We start from the raw sequence: 25,110 nt of genomic DNA on the forward strand, positions 1-25,110 counted from the left end.
TATTCTACCTATTCTACATATCCTACATACCCTACCTATCCTACATATCCTACATACCCTACATATCATACATATCCTACCTATCCTACCTATCCTACCTATTCTACATATCCTACATATCCTACCTATCTACATATCCTACCTATTCTACCTATCCTACATATCCTACATATCATACATATCCTACATATCCTACCTATCCTACATATCATGTGTGTCAAAGGTCAGTGTTTTGCATGTTAAAATTTTGGCATATTTAATAGAGGGTTGATCACATTTTTGAATGTTTTTAAGGGGGGGGGTAAAAAAATAGTAAAATATCATGGGGGATCAAGAAAATTTTATATGTTTGATTTCAAAATGACCAGCCCCCTCCAGGTAAATAATGATAAGTCCCTAAGACAGGACACATTTTTGTAAAACATGCTATTTTTATGGCAGTGGCTATTTTGCCGGATCTGGTAAAATAACTGGGAAACTATTTTGCCGGGCCTAATTAAAATATTGATTAATGAAGATATGCTGCTGTTATCAAAAATTATATAGGCTTCTTACTGACTTTATAAACTATAATAAGTACATTTCAATTTCTTTTTATAATTTTACAGATTATAATGAACATACAGTATAGTTCAATAGATGAATCATTCTATCATTAATACGAATTAAAAGAAGTATACGGCTTTAGACCATGTAAGTAAAAAAACTTCTCTGGTGAGTACATTTAAATGTTTAAACACCCAATTCATTAATTGTTTAGAAAACAATGGCTACTGATCAACAAGTTCTATTACCACTGAATACAAAATTCAGCTATTATGCAGAATTTGAAGATGCAAAGAGAAAATATGAAGAACTTCACAATATACATCAATATTTTAATTAGGTCCGGCAAAATAGTCTCCCAGGCTATTTTACGGGATCCATATTTTTCAGAATTCATAGAATAAACATGAAATGTGGCAATAAAAACTTATTTCTTTTCTCATCTTTTTGGCATTTTTGTCCAAAAATGGGTTTTTATGAGATTTTCAATGTAAAACTCATAATTGTTAATGGAGTCAGGGTTAACCTGATACATCTTAATTGTGTTAAATTAATTTAAAGAAAATTTCATAAACACGCATTATTTGGTTCTTTTATTGTTGTTGTTGTTGTTGTTGTTGTTTTTTTTTTTGGGGGGGGGGGCAAAGCTGAGATTTGGTAGGTATTTCCAGTTGATGTGGAGAAATGTAAAAACGGGAAAATGTTACTTTTGGGCCAAATTTATATATCATAAGAATCTAAGGTAAAGTTCTAGAAGCACCTATTCGATAGTTCCATGTGTGTTTTAACGGCGTAATAAATTTCATGGTATGTTGTAGTCGGCTTCCTCTTGGACTTTTCATGTTTCTGATAATCCGAATTGCATGCACGATGTGATCACGTGACGCGTTGCTAAAAGAATAAACGTAACCAATGTGTCCTACTGTCAATTACCAACATTCACATATGACGATTTTACTTGAAACAAGTTATAAATAAAAAGAATGCTGACTGAAAAAATCTATTTTAACAAGAAAATTGTGCAAAATTTCAATAAAACACCTTAACACCGGTTGCGAATGTTATAGGATTATTCAGGGTTCTGAATCATTTTAGGTAGGTTTCACTGCACAACATATTGTTATTGACCTGTATTTTATGGTTAAATAATCGCGGTTGTCGTTGAGAGGTTTTCCGTTTTCACAAGGAAAGCCAAAGTTTGATACATTTAGATGGACGAAGACGAAGGAACGGGACTATGAACTACCGTATTTCTCAGGGGCGGATCAAAAGACTTAAAAACGGGTTTTTCCCAGAGGGATCCCAAAATGGGGTTCTAGGCTATTATTTGATCATTTTTGTCGATATATAAAACAAAATTAACAAAATTTTCTAACAAAAAGGGTTCCGACCCCCGGATACCCCTTAGACTTCACAGCGTTTAGCAATACAATGCCAGTTAATTATATAAGATCTCCTTTCCACTACGGGAAAATGCATCGCTATCGAGCAAGCTATGTTAATTTTCTTGTTTTTTTTTCTGTACCCATAAAATATACTGTACACAATGGGAACCAATTTATGCCATTGGATATGACATGATTATCGCGATATGAGTTCTTTCCCTAAACGTGCAACTGAGTTAAACTCATACTCTGTAACGGATTATAGATCGCTAATTTTCTTACTTTTTCTGTAGCGCTATTTCAAATTATTTTGTGTACGCATTGGCTTTGATACTTGATAATTTTATTATAAAATTCCAAGGTTCTAGGTCTAGTCCTACTTTGTACGTGTTTCTATCTCATTTTGGTGAGGGTGCATGTTCCAGACATGATAAGTATCATGCATTTTGTCTAAATATTTCAGTAAATATGCTGAATGGCCAAGTCACGCCAGACACATGAAATTGAGCAATTTTCATGATGCTACATAAGGAAAATTATTTAACAATATTTTCACATTACCCTAAAAAACAGTTTTACAAGAAAATGAAATTTATTGGTAAAATATCAAGATTTTACAAATTTCTGTGTAACACATAATTAACATACAAAAGAAAATTTTAACATTGACTTAAAAAAGTACTAATCTACCTAAGTATCATGCAGCACAACATTCATTCAGTATGTATAGCTTAAAATTCTATGAAAACTTCTTAAACTTAAGATGACTTAATTGTGACAGCATTAGATAATGTTTTTTTTTCATTCTTGTTAAGTAAAACAAACATAAGCCTATTGTGACTTTCAAATTATCAACATTAATGTAAAACATTGAAACTTGTAAAATAAATCTTGATCAGCATGCTTCTTAGGTAGACTGATACTTAAAAAAAAATAAAATACAGATGGCACATTTAGTTGACAAGTACTGGGGCTACTAGTTGAAAGTATGTCAGTTACAGTCAAACTTAAGAGTGATCTCGTGGACCTCATAAATCTAATTTACATCATACATTTCATAAATTACCCAAAAATATTAAAATTAAATTATTACATGATTTTTTATTTTGAGTATCATTTTGAAACTTAAAGGTTTGTTAGATCTCAGGTATTAAGATTGTCAAGGTTTGTAAGAATCAGGCAAAATGTGAAAAATCAGAAACATGCTGGTCAAAACCCAACCGATCTGACAATAAAATATCCCTCAAAGATTCTTTCTCTATTTGAAAAGACCATTATTTTATCTCTGCTTCATTGGATTTGCTCAGAAACTTTTCGATAGAATGTTAGAAAAATGAGGTTTTTTACAATTATCTGCCCTTGAAATATTTATTTTCAGTGCATTTCAATGAAATTGTAACTCAATGATCCAGCATAATATGGAAAATCTTGTCAGTTTTCCTTGATTCTGATGGTGGAAATAGTCAAATTACACTATCAAAATGATGGGTTTTCACTTACTGATTCTTACAGGGACTGACACTTAATGCTGAAAATATTTGGCCTCAGTATTATGATACAATTGCTATATATCTCTGAATAAAAAAGAAGAAATATACATGATGAGATTACAAAGATACAGACACTGATTACTACTACATGTAGTTTAATCTGTTCGTAAGACTAGGTAATTCAGAAATGCCTCAATCTAATTATTTTATAAATCTTGTAATTGTTTCATTCAATCACTGCATGCATGCTCTGTTCATCCATTCAACTTTCTATTCTGCTGACTTTCTGATCATCCAATCAGATTTCTGCTTTCAAGATTTTGAAAGCTCTGGGTTTACAGCATTATTCAAATGGAAAAGCATGAGTATTTTGAAAAAAGTTCATCTGTACAGAAAGTCCATGTATAATGGAATAATGTGAGATCCTACAAAGTCAAGTCAATGAATGTAGCAAAATTAGTATGTCTATTAAATTAAGGTGTAAAATGCCCTAGTAGAGAATTGCAAAAATAATTTGATCAATTCAAGAAAAAGAAATATACTAAAGTGAAGAATGATTGCAATTATTTACATAAATGTAAAAACATCAATACTGAATAATGTTCAAAAATGTCATTGGCAGTTATATTAATGGCAGTCAACTGAGAAATTCTCTGTCAGTTGTAATTGTCACTTTTTCCAATAAATGGTTTCTAAACATTTCATGAAAGGGAAACGACTCTCACATTAGAAAGACCAATTGAAACTACCTGGACCTTTCTGCTACACTAAAAAAAATAACCTCAGATGCAGAAAGGAGGATTTCTACTTGAATTACGAGCCAATTAACTTGTCTTGTATGCGAGTGATTTTCTTATACAAAAGATCCAGAATAAAAGCTGTAAGATTTACTGGAAAAAAGACTTGTGAGAATACTTCATATGCTTTAAGAAAAATCATCATTTCTAATGCAAAATAATATTAATGTAAAAATTGCACATAAATGTACAGAAGGCATAACTGGAGTTTGCAAAAAGGTTTGACAATAATAAAAATGAAATCTTGGATAAATAAAAAGTCATGACAAAAAGGAAATACGCACACACTATTTAAACATTAGCCCATAACCTGAAGTTGATTGCACAAAAAAGAGTAGAACACTTAAAACTTTTGTGAAATTGACCAGTTTCTTAAAAAAAAACAAAAACAAAAAAATGTGTACACGAAAACACAGATTATATAAATTCTATTATTTGATTTCATAATGGTAACAACAAAATGTTGGACACACCTACTTAAAGTTGAAGGTCTTTATTTAAAGTTTGTTGGACAGAATTTCTTAATTGGGGTCAAAGAGAAATTTTGACAGTTTGCATTAAGTACAATCTGCAAATACAGTTTGAACAGCACAAGTTTCTTTTATATTTCATAAAAAATAGTCATTCCTTAATAAATAAATAAAAAAAATAATATAATTAATGCAAAACAGAAATCAAGTCTCACCATCCAAAAATGCAGATTAAAGTTTGATCTTTGCCATCTCCTCCATCCAACATACTGAATATTTATTGCTTTAAAAAATACTGTAATTGAGGCCTTTGATCTATACAAATATAATATCATCAACAACAGAACTAGATATGAAAGTACACTACAACAGAGGTGATGCTTGTTATTTCCACCTATCATGGTTCCAAGGCAAAGCAAAAAGTTGTCCTTCCACAAATTACTCAGTTATTTCCTTAAGAAAAAAAATGTCATGGAACAAGTGAAAGAGTAAGGATTGTTGGCTAAATCACTTGATAATCTAGATACCTTTACAAGTACATTTACAAGAACTCTCAATTGAGTTACTCAGCATAAGGAAATCAGAATTTTCTTGTGTATGGAATGAAAATTAGGAAACTACCTTCCTTTTATATATTTTCATATCATTAAATATATGGTACAACTTAAATGTCTCAAATGAGGCATTGCTCATGTGAAATTTTGTAAGCTACAGTCTTAAAAGTATGAAATATCAGGCGTTGTCAATGATAATGCTAATAGGCTAAAAGAAGAACACATTAACAGAAAGTATTCCAATAACATTTGTCCTAGGCTGTTTCAAAAATAGTCTACATCAAATCTACCATTATTCTGTGTTGATTTGCCGACTTAGCAGTAGTGTACCTAACAAGAAGAAGACTACATATAAACGATTTAGTGCAAAAACAATACTGTCACTAACACTTTGAACATATGGCCCCAAACCCTTACAGGTTTTAGCACTGGCCCAGTCAGTCTGTTCTTTCTATCTATAATCCTAACTTTGGACAGCATATTTCTTCTTTCCATTCTCATTTATCTCGCATATGTGCTGAAAAAAAATATAAATGCATTTCATCAACAAAACTATCATGATTCATGTATACTGTAAACTTTTTTTCACAGTATCTGCAATTATTCTACTATTGCAGCTAAATGAGAAATTCTTTTCTAAATTGTACCATAAAATACTTTGATGAAAATGTTTCATGAAAGATTAATATTTCCATTACATGTCATATAGTGCATAAATGAAAATAAAATTACCACAAAAACTGAACCATTTATAAGTGAAGTAAAACAAATAGAAGTTAATGTTTCCCTAAAACATACTGCAAAAGGAAAGAAAAAAATGAACACAATATCTACATGTATTTTCTGGGTTAAAAATATCAATATTGTATTTATCCATTTTTTTAATACAAAAATTTTAATAAGATTAGGAGTATGAATTACAATTAATATAAATATGAATCAAATCTTTGACTTTTTGTCAGTGGGAAGATTTTTTATATTTTACTGATAAGGAAAAATAAATAGAAATTGATACTGCCATGCTGTTTATAAACATTAAATGACAAAGTTTCCTGTTTCTAAAATCAGGTGAATATACAATACTTACATTGAGATCTCTGAAATATTCATTATAGTCCAGAGCATACCCCACAATGAAAATATCTGGAATTTCAAATCCTGTATCTGAAATAAAGGTGTTTTCTGATTATTGCAGAAGTTTCGTTGTTATCAAGTACCAATCCATATGAAATTCAGGCATGGCCAATAGTAGAAGTGAACAAACAATGGATTTTTTGTTTAAATATGCTATATTTTTACGTAACTACAGTCATTCCTGTACACAAATCTGAGTTTTATAGAAAACCATACAGTCCTCTTCCACTTTAATCAACTTATTAAGAACAATAACTCTTGCAAAGTGCCAATTTCATACACAATCTATATTACTTTTATCTAAAAAGTGCAACATTTGAATGGCAAACTGTAACAGTCTCTGAATGAGAAATGAAAATTAGTTTGGATGATTTTTGACACCTACAATGTATGAATCACCTCCTGTCTAATTTTTATACAGAATGATACATAAACATAAAGATTGTTTTTATATAAAATATTTAACCAACATAGCAGCCACACTTTTCATGAAAAAAAACCCAACAGAAACTCAAATGGGAACAAGCTGAGCCTCTTTTTCACAGGATTCTGTTTAGGTCTCACTAACCACTTCTAATGTTTCCATTACTTTACATGTTAAAAAAGTAATTTTCAAAGTATCACAGTGAATTCCCAGGACAAATGACATCTTAAAGTTGCATACCGTTGTGAAGCTTGGAAAATAAGGCTTCCAAACTCATTATGCTAATGGTACGATGATTGTAGAAATTCTTCACAAAATTTACTTGAATAAATAATACTGAAAATCCACATTTTTACCTGTTCTGCTAACTGACAGCATGGAGGCAAATTACTCACACATGTAAACAATATTCATACACTTTTGTAGTTAATTACATATATGATTTTAAAGTACACATTCTCAGCTTTATTTTGACTACTTTTAATCATAATACACACAAATAATGCACTTACAATGCATAAGTCTAGGTTCAGTGTGTTTTTGGTACTACATAGGGGGGGTGGCCATTTGACCCGGAAGTGGTTAGTGAGACCTTATTCAACATATAATAGTTATCACAGAAATTGATTGTATAAGCTGGTGCTTACAGAAAGGCCGAGGAAATAGACCTTGCTCATATCAGCAGATTTTGGGTTACTTATTAACGTTTACTTAGTAGACCCTCAATTCAATTTCAACATTACTTCTCACTGATTTCACTTAAAACCTATTTTGCAATATATTAAACTTTCTCACAAGAATTTAAGTAGCAGTCTATGTAAGAATCAAGCAAATTCGGTAATATGTGATATTCCCCTGCACACATTTTTATTTTCCTTAGTTTTGTGGGTCTATATGATAAAATGCATGGTATTATCATCTATTCCAATCTGTAGGAGACAATCAGAGACAATCTGCATTGAAAATTGAAAAGTTTCTATTGTAATTAAGTGACATTTACAGTGTTATCTCCCTTAATTCTGAATTCTCCAGTGCATTTTGTATAACATTTACTTCCTAAGAACAAGGGTCATATGAAAAGCCACAGGTTAATTTATGTTTACTATGACATTTTAAACAAAATATCAAAAATAAACCATGAATCACATTTTGCAAGATTCTTACCTGAAGTGCGACTTAATAATCCTATAATAACAAGAAACACTTACAATCAGGTCTGTATCCAACACTTTTAGGGGTTCTCTTTACCAGTAAACTGAAAAAAAAATTGAAAAACATAAACGACAAATGTATAATATGGCATTATCATGGTTAAATTTCTTTTTTCTAGTTTTCTCAGTCAAAAAGTGATATGTAAAGTGTAACAAGTGAAATCCTACATAATTGATGTCATACTCTGAACTTATTCATTTTCATTCTTAACCTTGTAAAAAAAAACAACATATATTTTATCTCAATTCTAATGCTTTGCTGGGCAATCCATTGAATAAAGGCTTTGTACCTACCTAACTACTCATAAAACATACCTAGCTACTTTGATGCACTTAGGTTCAACAGCTCTCAGTAAACCCAGTAACTTCAACATAGTGTTCCCTGTGTCAATAATATCTTCTACTACCAACACATTCTGAAATCAATTGATGTAATTTTGAGTACAGATCTGTCAGAATCAAGCACAAAACAATGGTATAGCAAAAACTTTGCACACAAATTTGTTATCACTGAAGTTAATTCAGAAACCATCCCTTTACAATATCTGGTATAGATCTGGGAGGATAAATTAAATTAGATATGTACAGAGTTAAGATATCAAAATGCCCAAGTAAGCTTTACTGTCATTTCCACTTTCTATACTGATCTCCTACCTCTATGTGGGCCCTGCTGTGGTAAAAATACTGTATATCAGCCATGCATAAAATAACAATTTGAACTTGTTATCAGAGTTCAAGGTTAAAGGTCACCGACAATAATACACTACATATTGTCTTGAACTGATGTACCCTTATGCCCAATACCAAAAGCCAACGCCAAAAGACAGGTACAGCCTGGACACAATTTGATTCAGATGGACAGAAAGACTTATTTCTATAGTCTTGGTTGCCATTTTTCATGGCAAGACTTTAATAAAAGGACAAAAAAATCCAACACAGCTGTATAACTGGAGACTGTTTGTCTGTCTTAGAATTGCTGGGTTCCTAATTTCACAATCTGTTTTCCATCAACTTGTCTACTATATGTGGACAGTTAATGGAGATTCATTTTTGTGTGTTATATGATTATTTTCATGGAAGAAAAATTCTGTGATATTTTTTTAAAAAGTCAAAGATTCTATTTTCAGCTGTAAAAAAAAATGATGTGATAAGAGTTTCATCAAAAACTTTCGTTGAAATTTGCTAATGATGCTTATACAAAATTGAATTCTAGACAGATAGGTACCTTTCCTTTTAAGTTGTCCAGGTTGTCTCCACCAATAACTTCAATCTGTCCTGAAGATTTGTCATCCTACAATAAAAAATTAAAGATTAAATAAAACAAAGGTTAGGCAGTAAAAGAAATATTTTTTTACATATTTTCTCATTAGTCCCATGGAAGTAGCACCAGTACATTCATCTCATGTAAGCATCAAAATAACTTGGATTGATTTCATTCTGTTTCGAACGAAAGCTTGATACACTTTGATTAAATTGAATATGATACAAGCATATCACTAATTTCAAGAGTTATGTCCCTCACCCTAAGTGTACCTCCATAGGCACATGCTTTATTCAAGGTACACCAACTCAATCATTCACCAGCAAGAAAATTACATAAAAAATGGAGGTTATTTGTGTATAAATACGGTAATCTGATTGGTTAAAATAATTTTGTTATATCTCAATGGATAAAAAAAAATATTGACACGCCCATACTCAGTTAAATTCAGAGATATTTTTCTCATGTTTAAAGATAAAATTATGTTTTAAAATTAATTTATAAGAAACAAAATATGCACATGATAAATTTATGTTATTTTTCAATCGACAAAATTTTTATCATAGCCAATTCTTAAATATCAAATAAACAGTCACTATTATTTCTAGAACAGTTACAGATCACATAACCAGTCTTAGTTTGTCACTTTGCAAGAGTTATTGTTCTTGATTTGGTTTATTTATATAGGAGATGAAAGTATGGTTTTCTATATGGTACAGATCTGTATACAGAAAGGTCACTACAGACTCAAAAAGCACTAATTCAGTGGGATTTTTTGCAGCATGAATCACCTCCACCAACCATTGGTAGTCACACCGTAACATGTCTAAATTTCAAATGGATTGGTATTAAAACATACCACATAACTCTTCAGTCTGATAAAATCTACTGCTAGCGGAACAGACTTATTTCGATGACTGTTTAACTGTTTAATTCTGTCCAGGAGATCTGTGAAGAACTTATAACCTCCCTTTAATACACAAAGAGCTACAATTGGTTCGTCTTGGAAATCTTGTACAACATCTCTAGCTAATCTCTCCACTCTAAAATGTAGCAAAAATAATCTAGTTTAGTGTGTCAATATGTAAGGGTTGCAGAGCCCCTTTTAAACTTTATAGAGGGTCTGCAATAGACAACCATATCCATGCAATTTATTAGGTCTAATGATTTTCACTGACATTTATAAATCAGCAACCCCTTCTGTGCACCTCATCTTAGGAATGGATCACAAGTAAAATGATTCAACTTTAGCTTAAATGACATTCCACTGCACTATACAGGCAAATCTTTTTCACATGATTTTCATCTAAAATGAGCAAATAAAATTTGTGACAAATTTCAGGAGAAATACATGTAAATCAACCCTCATAAAATTTCATGTGAATTTTTCAGATGAAGTTCATGTTAAGTAAAAATCATGTTAGTTTGCCAGTGGAGAGAAGTGGGGATGGGATATGAGACAAAGAGACGACAAATCAACCAGACTTTAATAAAACAGCAACAGGCAGTCTATGGAACTTCAATGAACAGTGAGAAATTTCCCACACCAGAGCCTGCCTCTTGCTGGGCCCTGGAACAATGTCTGTGAAATGGGCATCACACTATACCCAAATGATAATAAAAATTACACAAGATAAACAATAAGTTTTATAAGACCCAAATCTCCCTACATCTAGTTAATGGAGAAAACAAAATTAACAAGAGGCTCCCAGGAGCCTGAATCGCTCACCTGGTTCAATTTTGCCTTTCAAAGGCAATAAAATTAAGAAGATGTCAAACAATTTTGACCGAAGGAGACTTTGGTAGGGTTTATCATAAGGATCATTTCAGAAATTGAAGTTTCTTTCTATCATAGTTTTCCAGAAAAAAAAAACAAAAAAACAAAAAAAGACATTTTCCCCTTTCAAGGGCAATAATTCTTACAAGGAGTCACCTGACAACTTTGGTCCCTGACAACTTTTGAAGGCCTTATGATAAGGATCATTTCAGCTATAGAAATAATTTTACTAAACCTAACGGTTTTTGAGATATATGCAAAAAAACTACTGTCTGACAGCTATATTCTATTTTTGGTAATGGCAGCCATGTTTTTTGATGGATCAAAAATCCCCATATCAGTTCTATGCATGATACCTCAAGGAACATTCACACCAAGTTTGGTTCAAATTGGTCAAGTGGTGTCAGAAGAGAAGATTTTTTTTATTTACTGAAGGAAAAACCTGAGAGCATCAAGTAACGACATTTCCGGTTGATCTCAGGTAGACAGATGAACATGTTAATTAGGGTCATAAACAGTAATTTAGAGCTTTACTGGTTATTGACGTGACGTTATTTAAAAGGTGTGATGATTATATAACAACAGGAGATAATTGACAATTATCCCAAGTTTTAGAGGCACATGCTTAAATGATTAAACAATTTATTACTGACGATTGGGACTCATTGTGTAAATATTGATGCGGGACTTCAGATCTTTTGATGGCTATGGAAACATTGACCATGCATCCATTGAAAATGAAATTGACTCAAAGTATGGCTTGTTTTTTATCCAAGTCAATGGAGGAATTATGTGAATTTTTCAATTTGGAGCACTCTTATCAACAGTCAAAATGCTGATATGTAACATTTCATCTTCAGCACTTCCTGCCAAGAAAGCAAAGTACTATTCCAAATTCAATGCCGCATGGAAGTCAAAGTTAAAGTGGTGCCGAGCCAGTAATGACTATTTGAAATAAAATCATTTTGATGCATATTTATGTAAAAGTAGCTACTGTAGTGACAATTTTAAATGAAAATTATTTAATTAATTGTAGCTATAAAGTAATGATGACACTTTTAAATTGAAAGTTATTCATGTTTATGCTGTTCTTGTTATGAAAATATTGTCATTAATGAATAAAATCATTAAAATGTTCAAGTGTTGCTCCATCAAAAGGGTCATTCTAACTATTCAAATAGAGTATTCAGCATTTATTTCATGGATACAGACTTAATGCAAGGTTTTCCATACATTTCACACATATTTGACTTTTTACGCTGCGAAAAAAAAAAAAAAAAAAAACGCCATTAAAAAACACTCCAGTTTTCAAACCAAATCTCCAGTTTTGAAGGAATGACTTTATCACATGTATGCCCCAAGGAACATTCATACCAAGTTTGGTTCAAATTGGTCAAGCAGTGTCAGAGGAGAAGAGTTTTCAAGAATAGTTAAAGACAACGGACGACGACAACAACAGACAACTATGGCAAGTGATGGCAATAGCTCCTTCGGCCAGGTGAGCTAACAAAAACACAATTAAACTTCAAGCGTATATTAAACAACAAACCTATCAGCAACTAGTCCTGCTGGAACTAGGATTCTTTTTAAATCTTCCTCATAGTGTTTTGGTATACAGAAATTGTCTAGTTTGTAGCCAGGGGAATCATCCCGAATCTGAAAACAGAATTTGGATTTAAAGTCATCAATGATCCCATAACTTACAAACAATAGAGTTCAAGCATCAATTGAGATCTTATTGTAAAGTCATGTGAGAAACACAAAAAGAATAACTTTGAAATTATATTTATATGTAAACCTTAATTTTCATATAAAATTATTTTAAAAATTTTATGCTCATATAGTCTTATTATTGAATATTTATTTAAAAATTCCATGGATAAAAAGAGTTTTATTGACAGTGTAGGGAACCAAAAGAATTTTGCAATTACCTTAAAAAATGAAAAAGTTATCATGATTTAATTTTGATGCCACTCAATGTTTTTTGCCAACCAAAACCAAATCAAAGGTAAGTGATGACCTCATGAAGAATTCTTCTATAAATATTAAGTTTTTTATTTGAACAAGTAAACTGTCAAACTCTTACTATAGTGGAATTTTAATAAAAGGCCAGGGCTCCACATGGCGGGTGATTTTACAAGGTCTACAATCAAAGCGGAAATTGGCAAAACCAGAAGTAAATTTACAGTAAAAAAAAAGAATCATAACAGCAAAATCCAGATTTGAAATAGGGGAATTCCGCTAAAAAGCAGAAAAAAAATCATCCCTGGTATAAACAACTAAAATACTGCAGTTTCATTGGTCAAGAACACTAAGTAAATGTTACATAATGTGGTGATTTTATCAACAAACTGAATAATTAACAAAATTTCTGATCTCGTAATATATGTCACTATGTTTTAGGGTAATACACAAAATATTTAATTAATTAAAGATCCTTCAATTTTACATCAATATGCACTCAAAATTGGATTTAAAAAATATATATACCAAGAGCTCCAGAATATTGAAATTGAATATTTGTTGCAATGCATGCCATAAATATTTATTGCTGAAAATATCAGACCCATAGAAAATCATTCACCAGACTGAATTCATAATTTTGCATTAACATGTTGTTAAATATTCATTAACACATTTAAAGATATTTATTAACATGTTATTAAATATTTATTGATATCAATAAATGGGGAAAAATTCCACAAGTCAAGTGCTTGCAATATTGATATTACATGTATTTCAAATAACTATGCCATCTCGGGAAGCTAATTTTCATTTGCTAGATCGCCTCCTAGGCGATGTAAACGTCAGATTTAAAAAAAAATGCCTCAGCGAACTTCATTATTATCTGGACACCATTGACTTTAAGGCTAAAAACCTTGGTCTCGGCAAAGGGTTCGATTAACAAGTTTAGCGGAATTCTATATATTCAATGAATACAAATTTATGTAATAACAACCAATATGAAGTTTCCTTTTGTCGTTTCCATCTTCAATATTGTAGAAAACTCGTCAAATGGCAGAGTCACAAGTGACCAACGTGGTTGCAAATTTTTCAATGATCTAATTATTGAACCTAATTTTTGGCGAGTCTAAATTACAAAACTAAGAACGGACGCGAACTTAGTAAAAATTCGGAATTTTATTTTTGGGAATATGTCAACTAACGCTACAGTGTTCATAGAGTGTATATTAAGTAAATAAATCAAATTTGGAAAATAAAGACTGAGTTGTCTATGGACACATGCAGATTAGTAAACGATTTCTTATCCTCTGTCTTAATTCTCACATTATGTTTCTTTCTTTCCCTTGCTGTCTATCTTTCATTTATTTGTGAGATAAAGAAGTACTACTATCAACTTAATGCACGTTTCTACCAGCGGCAAAAATATAAGAGAATTACGGACAAGAGGTTCAGGTTGTACGTCCCATTGTTCGATACTTTCAAGAATATTGCTGTACATAGTGCGAGACTTTTCCAAACCAAAGGCTCGTGGAAATTGTATCAGGAAAACAAAGGCTATCCATCTAACCTACACAGGTAAATGTGGCACACATGAGAATCATAGGGTTTGCATCTTAATTTATGTGTAACATCTGAATCGATTACCATGATTATCATAATCATATGTTTAAGTTTATATGTGTGATTATTGCATAATAATCATATGTTTTTTTTTGCAAACATATTATTATCATATTCTTTCAAGCCAAAATTAATGTATAAGAATTATATGATAAACATATGACTAACGTATTTTAAATATCATATATATACGATTATCATATAAATCGTGTGATTTTCATATGAATCGAGCACCATATGATTATCGTATGGGCTCATTTAAGTGGCTGTGATTAGAGAAGACCGGGCGTGCATACTAAACTAACTCTGACCACAGTACACAAACATGACAATGAGAAAGTTATCACAGACGCTCCATGAAATATGAGATAAATACATTATATTAAAAGAGAAAAAGTAAGACGAATGAAAGGCCAACAAAAGATTCTTCTGAGTTAAGACAAACTACATTTTTTTGTAATCTGTATCATCTACCCAAGACATGACATTTTATGACAACTTATTTTGTGTTTCTAGAAAAGCAGAGGACGTTTACCCTACCGGTGCACCTGGTCCATGCTCCTAGTTTTTAGTGGAATACGGGATGATCTTTTACTTTTATTTCTTTGTGCGTGTTATTTTGGTTATTTCGTGTCATTTGTTGTGTGTGTGTGTATTTCCCATGTTTATATTGTCTTTACCCTCGAAATGTATTCTTTTGATTACGTCTCGACTCTTTAATGATTCCCTTGATTACTTTTAGTAGTCCATGGGCCACACACACCCTAGATAGAACCCTTCCTTGCCGATCACATTTTTTCCTTTTTTTCCTTCATAGAACGAAATTGTTTTGCCAATTGATAATTACTGCAGGTATAAAACATTTCAATTCAAAGTATACCATGCTGCTGTGAATTTTTGGTATTTTTGGATTTTTTATCTTTAAATAACAATATTGAACTTTCTAATTACTAATACTACAGCTTTCTTATCTTAAACTATTCTTCAGCATTTCTGGTTTAAGTTGAATATACAATCATTATAACATATACTGATGTCTTAGGGCTGTTGAATTAAAAATCTACCGGCCCTACCCCAAAATAAAAAAAAAGTGATTTTATTATTATTTTTTAAATACACTTTGTACCTTTCAAGTGTACAACTACGGATGTAATGACAACATCAAAAGTATAGGAAACTTTTCAAGCCAATACAACAATAGCATGAATATGATGAATTTATTTGAGAAAAAATCCAAGACGGGAAAGGAGTCATGGCCATCGCCACGATACGTCACCTAAGTTACATGATGTCTCCATAGATGGTCTCCTTCCTTTCACACAAAAACCTCTTGGACTTCATCACATTAGAACCAAACTTTATTCTATACCTCTCACTCTACTACACTCCCTTTACAAAACAAGTCTTGCCACTCCTGTTTCTGACTCCACCTCATCATTATACAGACTTGTTGCCATCATTTTGGATATTGGTTTCCACAGACTCTTTAAACCAGTTTGTGTGAAAAGTCAAGAAAGATCATTTCTTCCACTACCGTTTGTCAACAAAGGTATAGATGCAATTAATTTGGCTAACATCCTCCATCACAAAAACGTTACCAACAAAATTCCCCCATATTTCAAAGACAAATCATACCAATTATTTCATATTCCTATACTTCACCCATTGCATTCAAAATTTTCAATTATAAAAGGCTATTGCAGAACCTCGAGATTGAGGACTTCAAGGTTAAATCACCTGACTGTTCTTGCAAAACCCCTCCATTCAAATATGGTCCTTCTGGTCACGTCGTTACGGGAGATTTAACCATTATCGAAAACGAATCTCCACGTAATACCCTTTCTAAAGGTCCCAAGTACCGTGAACCACGCTCCATAAATTGGAATTATAACTTTAAAGTTCTTATGGATGCCGTCGAGGACTATGCAAGAAAATGGATAAAACGAGAACAAGAAGACATTGATTCTCTCTCAGAGTGGTTAAAGGCCGTGAGGTCTTTAATTTTGAAACGAATGAAAGTTTTAAGTAGGTCAATGAGTGCCAAGGCTACATCAGTTTTCAAATACCCCGATGTTGCAAAAACATTGTCTACTATACATGACAATTATGTTGTCGTACAAGCAGACAAAGCCCAAAACAACATTGTTTTTGTCTGCAAAACGTTTTATATCCAATGTTTATTATCAGAGGTAGACGTAGAAAATAATAGCAGTGATGATACCTATACTGCTACCACTCTCTCCAAAGAAGAGATTGTGGAAAACCATAAATCTGTGCTATCCTCTTTTGGTCTCTCTACCAAGGACGATGATTGTGATTTACCGTCTATGTACTGGATTCCTAAACTTCACAAGAATCCATACAAACAACGTTTCATAGCTGGATCTGCAAAATGTACCACCAAACCTCTTTCAAAACTTTTAACTTCTATACTCACAACTGTCAAAGAGGGTCTGCAGTCCTACCACAACACTTGTTACTCCCGTAGTGATATTAATTCAATGTGGATCCTGAAAAATTCGAAAGATCTTTTGGAGACAATCAGTTCAAGACTATTATCGGAATATAATAACATTAAAACCTATGATTTTTCAACACTGTATACTTTTATTCCCCATACTCAGTTAAAATCCCGACTTAAAAACTATATACATCGTTGTTTTTCCAAAAAAGATGGTACACCTAGATACAAATATATAGTTCTTGGTAGAGATTCCTCATACTTTGTAAGAAATAATTCCAAATCATCTTCCAAATATACAGAGGAAGATGTTTACAAAATGCTGAAATTTTTAATCGACAACATATTTGTCCAGTGTGGTGGACGTGTTTTTCAACAAACGGTCGGCATTCCAATGGGAACAAATTGTGCTTCTTTACTTGCTGACCTATTTTTCACTCTTATGAGGCTGACTTTATAGCTGATTTGATCAGAAAGAAAGAATATCGTTTGGCTAGATACTTCAATCTCAGTTTCCGCTATATAGATGACGTATTATCTTTAAACAATCCTAATTTCGGGGATTTGATACATCCTCGGCTCCTGCGTATGGAGTGTTCATATCACAACTCATATGTTATGCCAGAGCTTGCCGAAACTACGCAGACTTTTTGTATCGCGGTAGAACTCTAACAAATAGGCTTCTGGAACAGGGTTATGTTGCTACAAGATTGAAGTCATCACTACAGAAGTTTTATGGTCGTCATCATGAACTCGTGGATCATTGTGGTGTATCCATCAGCACCATGAAAACTGATTTATTCAACGGGTCATAGTTTGCCTTTCCTCGTTTTTCTACCCCGGGCTTGCCATTTTTATGAGCAACTCGGCAGGTGTTTGTAGAAAAGCAGAGGACGCTTACCCTACCGGTGCACCTGGTCCATGCTCCCAGTTTTTAGTGGAGTCCGAGTTGCTCATTTGCTTTTGTTACTTTGTATGTATAATTTTAGTTACTTTATGTTCTTTGTTGTGTATGTCTGTTTTCCATGTCTGGTCTTTGTCCCTGGATTACATTCTTTTGATTACTGCTATAACCTTGGTTCCCTTGATTACTCGTAAAATTAAATGAAAACTAGATTGAATTTATTTAAAGCATATGTTTTACGGAATAGAACCATTCTGTATAGCAAAATTTTGAGTAAAAAGGGACAAATATAAGATCTTAAACATTTGCTCTGATCTCTGCCATGTAACTTCAAATAATTGCTTTAAGTCGATGATTTTGTTATTATTTTACTATCATTTCAAATTTAATGTTGTTTTCAAATAAATAGAAGAGAAATTGTACATTGTGTTTTCAAAATTTCAAATTTTATTTGTTCAGGTTTTCTTAAAATTATTACTGGAAATATGTCCTTCCATTTTCCCTAAACTACATTTTCCAAGTCGACATAATTATTCTAGTTTTGTCATATGAGCTAGTATCATAAATCAAATGAAGAAGTTGTTGTTGAAACTTAGAGTTGCATATTTGTTTCGGTTGAGGCTTACACAAAACAATTCTTGAATTTCAAATCAATTGCCAGCCTAAAGTAGCTTTAACCTTAACACGTGTTCAAAATGGTCGAAGATATTACGTTAAGGTATGCGAAATGACCATTAAGAACATTCAGCGTGGATTTAAAATTTATCTTCTTATAGATTCAAATGTATATATATTTATGTTCATGACAATCTGAGAAACAATTACTGCTGGGGTTCAACGTCCCAGAGGGTCAACGGCCCAGTGGTAAAAATTTTGCTGGATTTTGGCTTACCATTTCAATATGTCTGGTTGTAAGTTATTCTTGCATACAAGCATTTTTTTTTATTAAAACTTCCCATGTTTAAGTTCTAATTCTGCTGATTTGTTCCCATGATTAAAAGTGAAGTGGGGCAATTATATCTAAATTATATGATAATGTTACAGAAAATTACGTTTATCAAGAAAAGTTCTTAAAATAAAATCACGGAATTAGATTGACGTTCTTACCGGGAAAATCTTTTTAACTTATTGTACATTTTTAGCGCCATCTCACGACGAAATCGGCAATGACCGCCATTGGATCCCAAAATAATTTAGACACGTAAAAAGTTTCATTATGGATGAAGATGAACGGAATAAAAAGTTGAAAGCAGGAAAAGAAAAGGTCCTTAAAAGTTTTTGCATGACGTAGAACACATAAATTTTGCCGTACCTAAGCTTGTAACCAAATAGTTCTTATAAAAAGGAACAATCAAAACGATACACCGCGTACTGTCGTGTAACCAGTCTAGGATGCTGGAAACGTATGCACTAATAAAATATTTTCATTTAGGACTCGGTTTAATAGACACTTAGTTTGTTTTACATTGATTTTTATGTTGTGCTGCCCTTGTCTGGAGAGTGCAATTGTAAAAAAAATACAATATTTTCCTCGAGAAATTTCTGCAGTTCAAATTGATAATGTAAGTTATAAAATTACTCCTAAAATTGAAAGTAAGTTTGGCCAAATGGAGGCACGTTGCAAAATAATGATGGTGGCATGTTGCAGTGCTTTTCCAGTCTTCAACCTATAATTTGCACAGCACAAGCCAGAAGGGCTTATACATATTAGTGCAAACAGTATTTTATTTAGTAATATTACCTATCAAGTGAATATAAGCAATATTGGGATTGTAGAACTAGTGTTGAACGCTTTCACAAATTCCTTGCCCAGACATTTTCAAATTTGCATGCCATCATGAAATTTTACAAGACATACAATAATATCCACTATTTCAACATGAATTGAACCAGATGGCTATTAAACAAGTTCTGAAACAGTTTTGTGTTTTATTATTCATTGTTGAATTTTCAGCAATTTTCTGTAGCTAATAAATTATAATGCCATTAAATTATAAATTGAAACTTCTAGACCTTTATATGCGGATGTTTCTAGAAAAGCAGAGGACGCTTACCCTACCAGTGCACCTGATCCATGCTCCCAGTTTTTAGTGGAGTCTGAGTTGCTCATTTGCTTTTGTTACTTTGTATGTATGATTTTAGTTACTTTATGTTCTTTGTTGTGTGTCTGTTTTCCATGTTTGGTCTTTGTCCCTGGATTACGTTCTTTTGATTACTGCTATAACCTTGGTTCCTTTGATTACTCTTTGCATTAGCTGTAGAGTTAAGTGTTTGTACATGATGTGTACATTTGTACTCCTGCTAGGAAATTATTTTATCCTACCTCACAGAAGTACATATGTATATGTCACTCATGCTTATCACCTACTTTACAAATAAGACAAAGTGGTCTACTTCATTTGTAATATCTCACTTACTCTCAAATGGGTGACAAAATTGGATGATTGTTTTTGCACAATAAATAATGATAACTAAATGTATAAAAGTTTTGAAGCACTTGTCTACTTTAAACACTGATGAATTTTTATCACTAACATGACACTAGTCAGACCACCTTCTAAGGACATGATCATGACATAATGTAATTGCATGTACAGTGTAATTGAAAATTAATTAGTAATTACATGTGCATGTAAAAATATGGAAAGTAATTACTATACATGTAATTAAAAACACTGAATGACACATGACACATTACATTGAATTACTTCAAAAATTGTAATTAATTACATTTAATTGCACTTACATTTTTAATTACCCTGGGCCTGATTCAAATTTTGTATGGCGGTGTATTGTTAATTGTACAAATGTATTCTACATGTAGGACTGTTGGGAGCTTCCTGTTAAGTGTTTGCAGCCCTGATAAATTTCAAGCATATTAAAAATACATAGAATGAGGGTTTCCTTCCCATTTATGAATACCAATGGATGGCTAACAATTTTCATCCAGGTTGGGTTATCTATTTAAAATTCTCACCATATTCATTCTCGTTGTATACATGTACATGTATATAGATAAGGAACAAATTCAAAAATAATATTTACTCTCAAAAAGGTGGAGACCTTAAATTTATTGCATTTTACTTCTTTTTGTACCCCTCTGCAAAATTACATGAATAAACCACTTTTTTAACATTTGATATTTTGGAGAACCCTTTTTATACGCTCGTCAAAAACAGGGTGTATTATGGTATACCGTTGTCCGTCCATCTCCCACACTTTGAACAATAACTCAAAAACGCTTTCACCAACTTAAATGAAACTTTGGTGAATTGTTCATATCTATTGATGTAAGCTCCCTTTTGATTTTTATAAATTTCAGATTTTTCGTTTCCATGTTATGAAGTTTACTCTTTAAAAAAAGCTGGAAACGGCCAAGGAAATTTTATACATTGAAAAATCGTTTAAAACATACCATTTGTTATTATGATCGACTATTAAATATAAAAGGTACTTGGTTACCTTGTCAGAAAAGTATGTTTTAAACGTTTGAAGAAGAAACAATTTGAGAGTATATTTTTAATTTGAAGCAGGACTTCCTGTCATTACATCTTAATGTTGTATTCAGTTAGTGGCAATATTCAGGTATCTTTTGTACAGAAGGATTAAGCAGTCAGTTTGTTTTGAGTGGATACAGTATGAAGTAGCAGAATGACAAAAATATGTAGTATTTGATTCCAGTACAGTGAAATCTGTCTACACTGAACCATATTAGTACTCTAAAATTGGTTTGGTTTAGACAGTTGTTTTGTTAAAACATGTTTTGTTTAGACAGGTGTTTGATTTACCAAGGTTCAAAATATATTCTAATAGATATTTAGGGACTTCAAAATGGATCTGGTTTAGACAGGGTTTTTTTTATTATTCAGGGTTTTGTAAAAACAGGTTTCTCTGTAGTTAGCCTTATTCTTTGATCAAACTTGCAGTCCTATTTTTGTAGCTTGAAAGCTGAATAATTATTTAATATTGAAATTAAAAAAGTACCAATTTCATTTTTCCAAAATACAAATTTACATCATTTTTTCACAACGAACTTTTATTTCCAGTTGGCGGCATTTCAGAAGAAAAAGAGTAAGAAAAGGCACCATGGTGAGAGAACAGGGAACCATAAAAATACAGAACCAGTAGAGTCATCATCAGTAGAATTATCGAGTTCTAGTGAAGTGCCATTTTTAGATGATGTAAGATTTTGCACCTAACATCAATTGCCTTGAGGTTATCTTAAAGATTTGTCCACTTGTACACTATAAATAGATGACTGCATTTGTTTTTGAGCATGGTGTCTGTTTGATATAAAAAGCATTTATGATATTATTTTTTTTTTCATATCATCTTCACCTTATTTTTATTTTAAGCTATTAAAAAAGTGTAGTTTTTCAGGCATCTTCCCATCTGTAACACACTCCTGCATCAGTGTGCTTTATTTTGTGGCATTTTGTTTTTCATTATTTTCATATCTGGTCAAGAAATTGGTTTCTGTTTTATAAATTTGTCATTGGGATTCTTGGCTCACGTAACGGCAAGGTTCAAAATGTACAGCAGATATTTGACATACAGTCGAACTTCACTTGCTCGAACTCGGATGGCTTGAACTCCCGGGATTTCTCAAACACAATTCAAAGTACCAAAATTTTCTCCTATATAATCAATATAAATAACCATGGATTTCTTGAACTTAGATTTCTCGAACACTTGAACTGACTAGTTGGTCTGTTCGGTAGTAAATTTTAGAGAATAACCATCACTAACTCGAACTTGTCAGCCATTTTGTCAGCTTGGATAATAAAAGGTATGAAAAACTGAAACCCTATCATTAGTCAGTGTCATTTTAGTTAATTACAGGTAATACTTAAGTCATCACTAATTAGGTAGTTTTGATCTTAACATAGTACTGATTAAAGTTCTAGAATGTTACGAAGTCGGTATGATGAAAACATGAAAGAAAATCAGACAAAAACAAATTATTGACCATGGAACTCGAACTCTGAACGTTTTTAAAAGCGAACACAGCATTTTTAATGTCCACAAATCAACATAATCTTCTGAAAGCGAATGAAAAATATCCACGAACTAACACAACTTTGTAAGAAGTATGCAATTTCTAACGATAAAGTTGAACTTGGACCGGCAACGAAAAAATCTGGAAATATTCAAAGTTCAATTTCTCGAACTCCCGATAACTCGAATACATTTCAATGGTTCTTTGGAGTTCGAGCTACCAAGGTTTGACTGTACATGTAGATGAAAATACTAATATTGTGTAAAATTGTTTCTCTGGGAAGATTTTGATGCCATGGAGTATTATACTTAGCCTTTCCTTCACATACACATTTTCTGAACGGTGTAATGAATAATAATCAGCTTGAGCAGTATATATGAAATTTTTCGTGGAATTTAACTTTGTTTTTTGCTTCTGACGATAAAAGCTGCCCCCTACATCATTTAAAAAAAAAAGTGACCTGAGAATCTAGACTTTATTTGTATGGCCTTGATCAGAACATAAAAGGTATACATAGGAAAAGCAATAATAGCAATTTTGAATTCGATTGTACAGTTGAACCTTGATGTGTCAAACTCGGATTAGTCGAAATTTCGGAGAACTCAAACTAATTACAAAGTCCCAGCAAAAATCCCCTTATTCCAATACAATTTTACCTCCGATGACTCGAACTCGGATGAATCAAACCTCGGACAACTCTAGGTAATTAATCCGTCCTCTCAATAGGACTTCGATGTTAATTAACCCTGATGTCTCGAAGTCAACTACAGTCAAACCTCGGTAGCCTAAACTCCAAGGACCATTGAAATGTGTTCGGGAGTTCGAGAAATTGAAGTTTGTATATATTTCTGGATTTCTTTCGTTGCCGGTCCGAGTTCGACTTTATCGTTACAAATTGTTTACTTCCTCCGAAGTTGTGTTAGTTCGTGTATCTTTTTCAATTGCTTTTGGAAGATTATGTTGATTTGTGGACATTAAAAATGCTGTGTTTTCTTTTAAAAACGTCCAGAGTGCGGGTTCGTTGGTCAATAATTTGTTTTCAATCAATTTTCTTTCATGGTTTCATCATACTGACATTCGTTACATTCTCGAACTTCAATCAGTTTTATCAAAACTACCTAATTAATGATGACTTAAGTATTATCTGTAATTAAGTAAAATGACACTGATTAATGATAATGTTTCAGTTTTTCACACCTTATATTACCCAAGCTTACAAAATGGCTGACGAGTTTGAGTTAGTGAGGTGTATTCTGTGAGATTTATTACCGAACAGATCGACTAGTCAGTTCGAGTTTTCGCGAAATTGAAGTTCGAGAAATTCAAAGTTATTTACATTGATTATATAGGAGAAAATTTTGGTACTTTTAATTGTGTTCAAGAAATTCCGGGTGTTCAAGCCATCCGAGTTCGAGCGAGTGAAGTTCGACTGTAATTAATTAGAAAACTGATTGCTTTATTACAAACCATGATCAAAGTGTGTTTTAACAACAATTAGAGTGGCTTTTAAAATTAATTTGTTGACACTCTTTATAGTTTGATTTGTTTTTTTAATTAATTTAAAATTGCGTGTTGTTAAAAGAAACGAATTGTGTTAATGACACGTCTGATTTTACACTAACAGTGATATTGGATATTTTGATATTTTGAAAAAAAAATACAGATGAATTGTAATGGTATCTGACTATTTAATGAAACATTAAACAGACGATAGTAAGGGTATTTCAACGACTACATTTGTTTCGATAGTGAATCTGAAATTTTATATCGTAATATTGTAGACCACATGGTTTGACATGTGAATCAAACAAAGCAACATGTAATGAACTATGACGTTTTTGATATAGAAAAAATAAAAAGGAAATTTCACTAAAACACTTGGTGCCGTTCAGTATTTCAAACATGATAAACAACATACAAAAAAAATATCTTCCTATATGAAACACATGACTTTACGAAGTGTGTGCCATGTAAAGTGAAGTACATGTACATGTACAAGCATAAAAATTATGTAAATACTGAAACAATCATGGACGGAACCAATAGTATTTCCGATTTATCCTCAACTTCGGATTACTCGAACCTCGGATAACTCAAACATTTTTGCATGGT

The 25,110-nt window shown here is 32.1% G+C and overlaps 2 protein-coding genes and 1 long non-coding RNA gene across 20 annotated transcripts in view; 2 read left to right on the top strand and 1 right to left on the bottom strand.

The window, feature by feature from the left end:
• Positions 1-12,185, top strand: part of LOC148602290 (uncharacterized) — a 19,838-nt gene extending 7,653 nt beyond the window's left edge. Inside the window, exons 4-5 of one of the 4 annotated variants that reach the window (XR_015916440.1) lie at positions 609-714; positions 9,960-12,185. This is a non-coding gene — a long non-coding RNA (uncharacterized LOC148602290). The remainder of the gene's footprint in view (positions 1-608; positions 715-9,959) is intronic. The other 3 variants (XR_015916441.1, XR_015916442.1, XR_015916443.1) reach the window with 3 other exon arrangements.
• LOC148602291 (hypoxanthine-guanine phosphoribosyltransferase-like) lies at positions 2,505-14,128 on the bottom strand. Its single transcript, XM_088552132.1, has 8 exons — positions 14,009-14,128; positions 12,599-12,705; positions 10,132-10,315; positions 9,237-9,302; positions 8,327-8,427; positions 8,009-8,055; positions 6,330-6,406; positions 2,505-5,759 (listed from the first exon to the last, which is right to left on the bottom strand). Exons 1-8 carry the CDS (start codon positions 14,036-14,038, stop codon positions 5,706-5,708), a joined length of 666 nt encoding a protein of 221 aa, XP_088408258.1. The 5' UTR covers positions 14,039-14,128; the 3' UTR covers positions 2,505-5,705.
• Positions 14,129-19,129: 5,001 nt separating this feature from the next.
• LOC148602292 (uncharacterized) overlaps positions 19,130-25,110 on the top strand; it is a 141,734-nt gene continuing 135,753 nt past the window's right edge. For 14 of the 15 annotated variants that reach the window (XR_015916899.1, XM_088553782.1, XM_088553779.1 and 11 more), the window contains exons 1-2: positions 19,148-19,263; positions 22,046-22,180. Coding sequence is in view for 14 of the 15 variants with exons in the window: in XM_088553782.1 (XP_088409908.1) it covers positions 19,216-19,263; positions 22,046-22,180 (183 nt within the window). In the remaining variant the exon portion in view is untranslated. Of the gene's footprint in view, positions 19,264-22,045; positions 22,181-25,110 lie in introns of all 15 variants that reach the window. The other variant, XM_088553789.1, reaches the window with a different exon arrangement.

The sequence above is a fragment of the Perna viridis genome, chromosome 11 (genome assembly GCF_037379345.1).
Source record: "Perna viridis isolate PV_CMFRI_1.1 ecotype Kerala chromosome 11, ASM3737934v1, whole genome shotgun sequence".
Classification (NCBI taxonomy): Eukaryota; Metazoa; Mollusca; class Bivalvia; order Mytilida; family Mytilidae; genus Perna; species Perna viridis.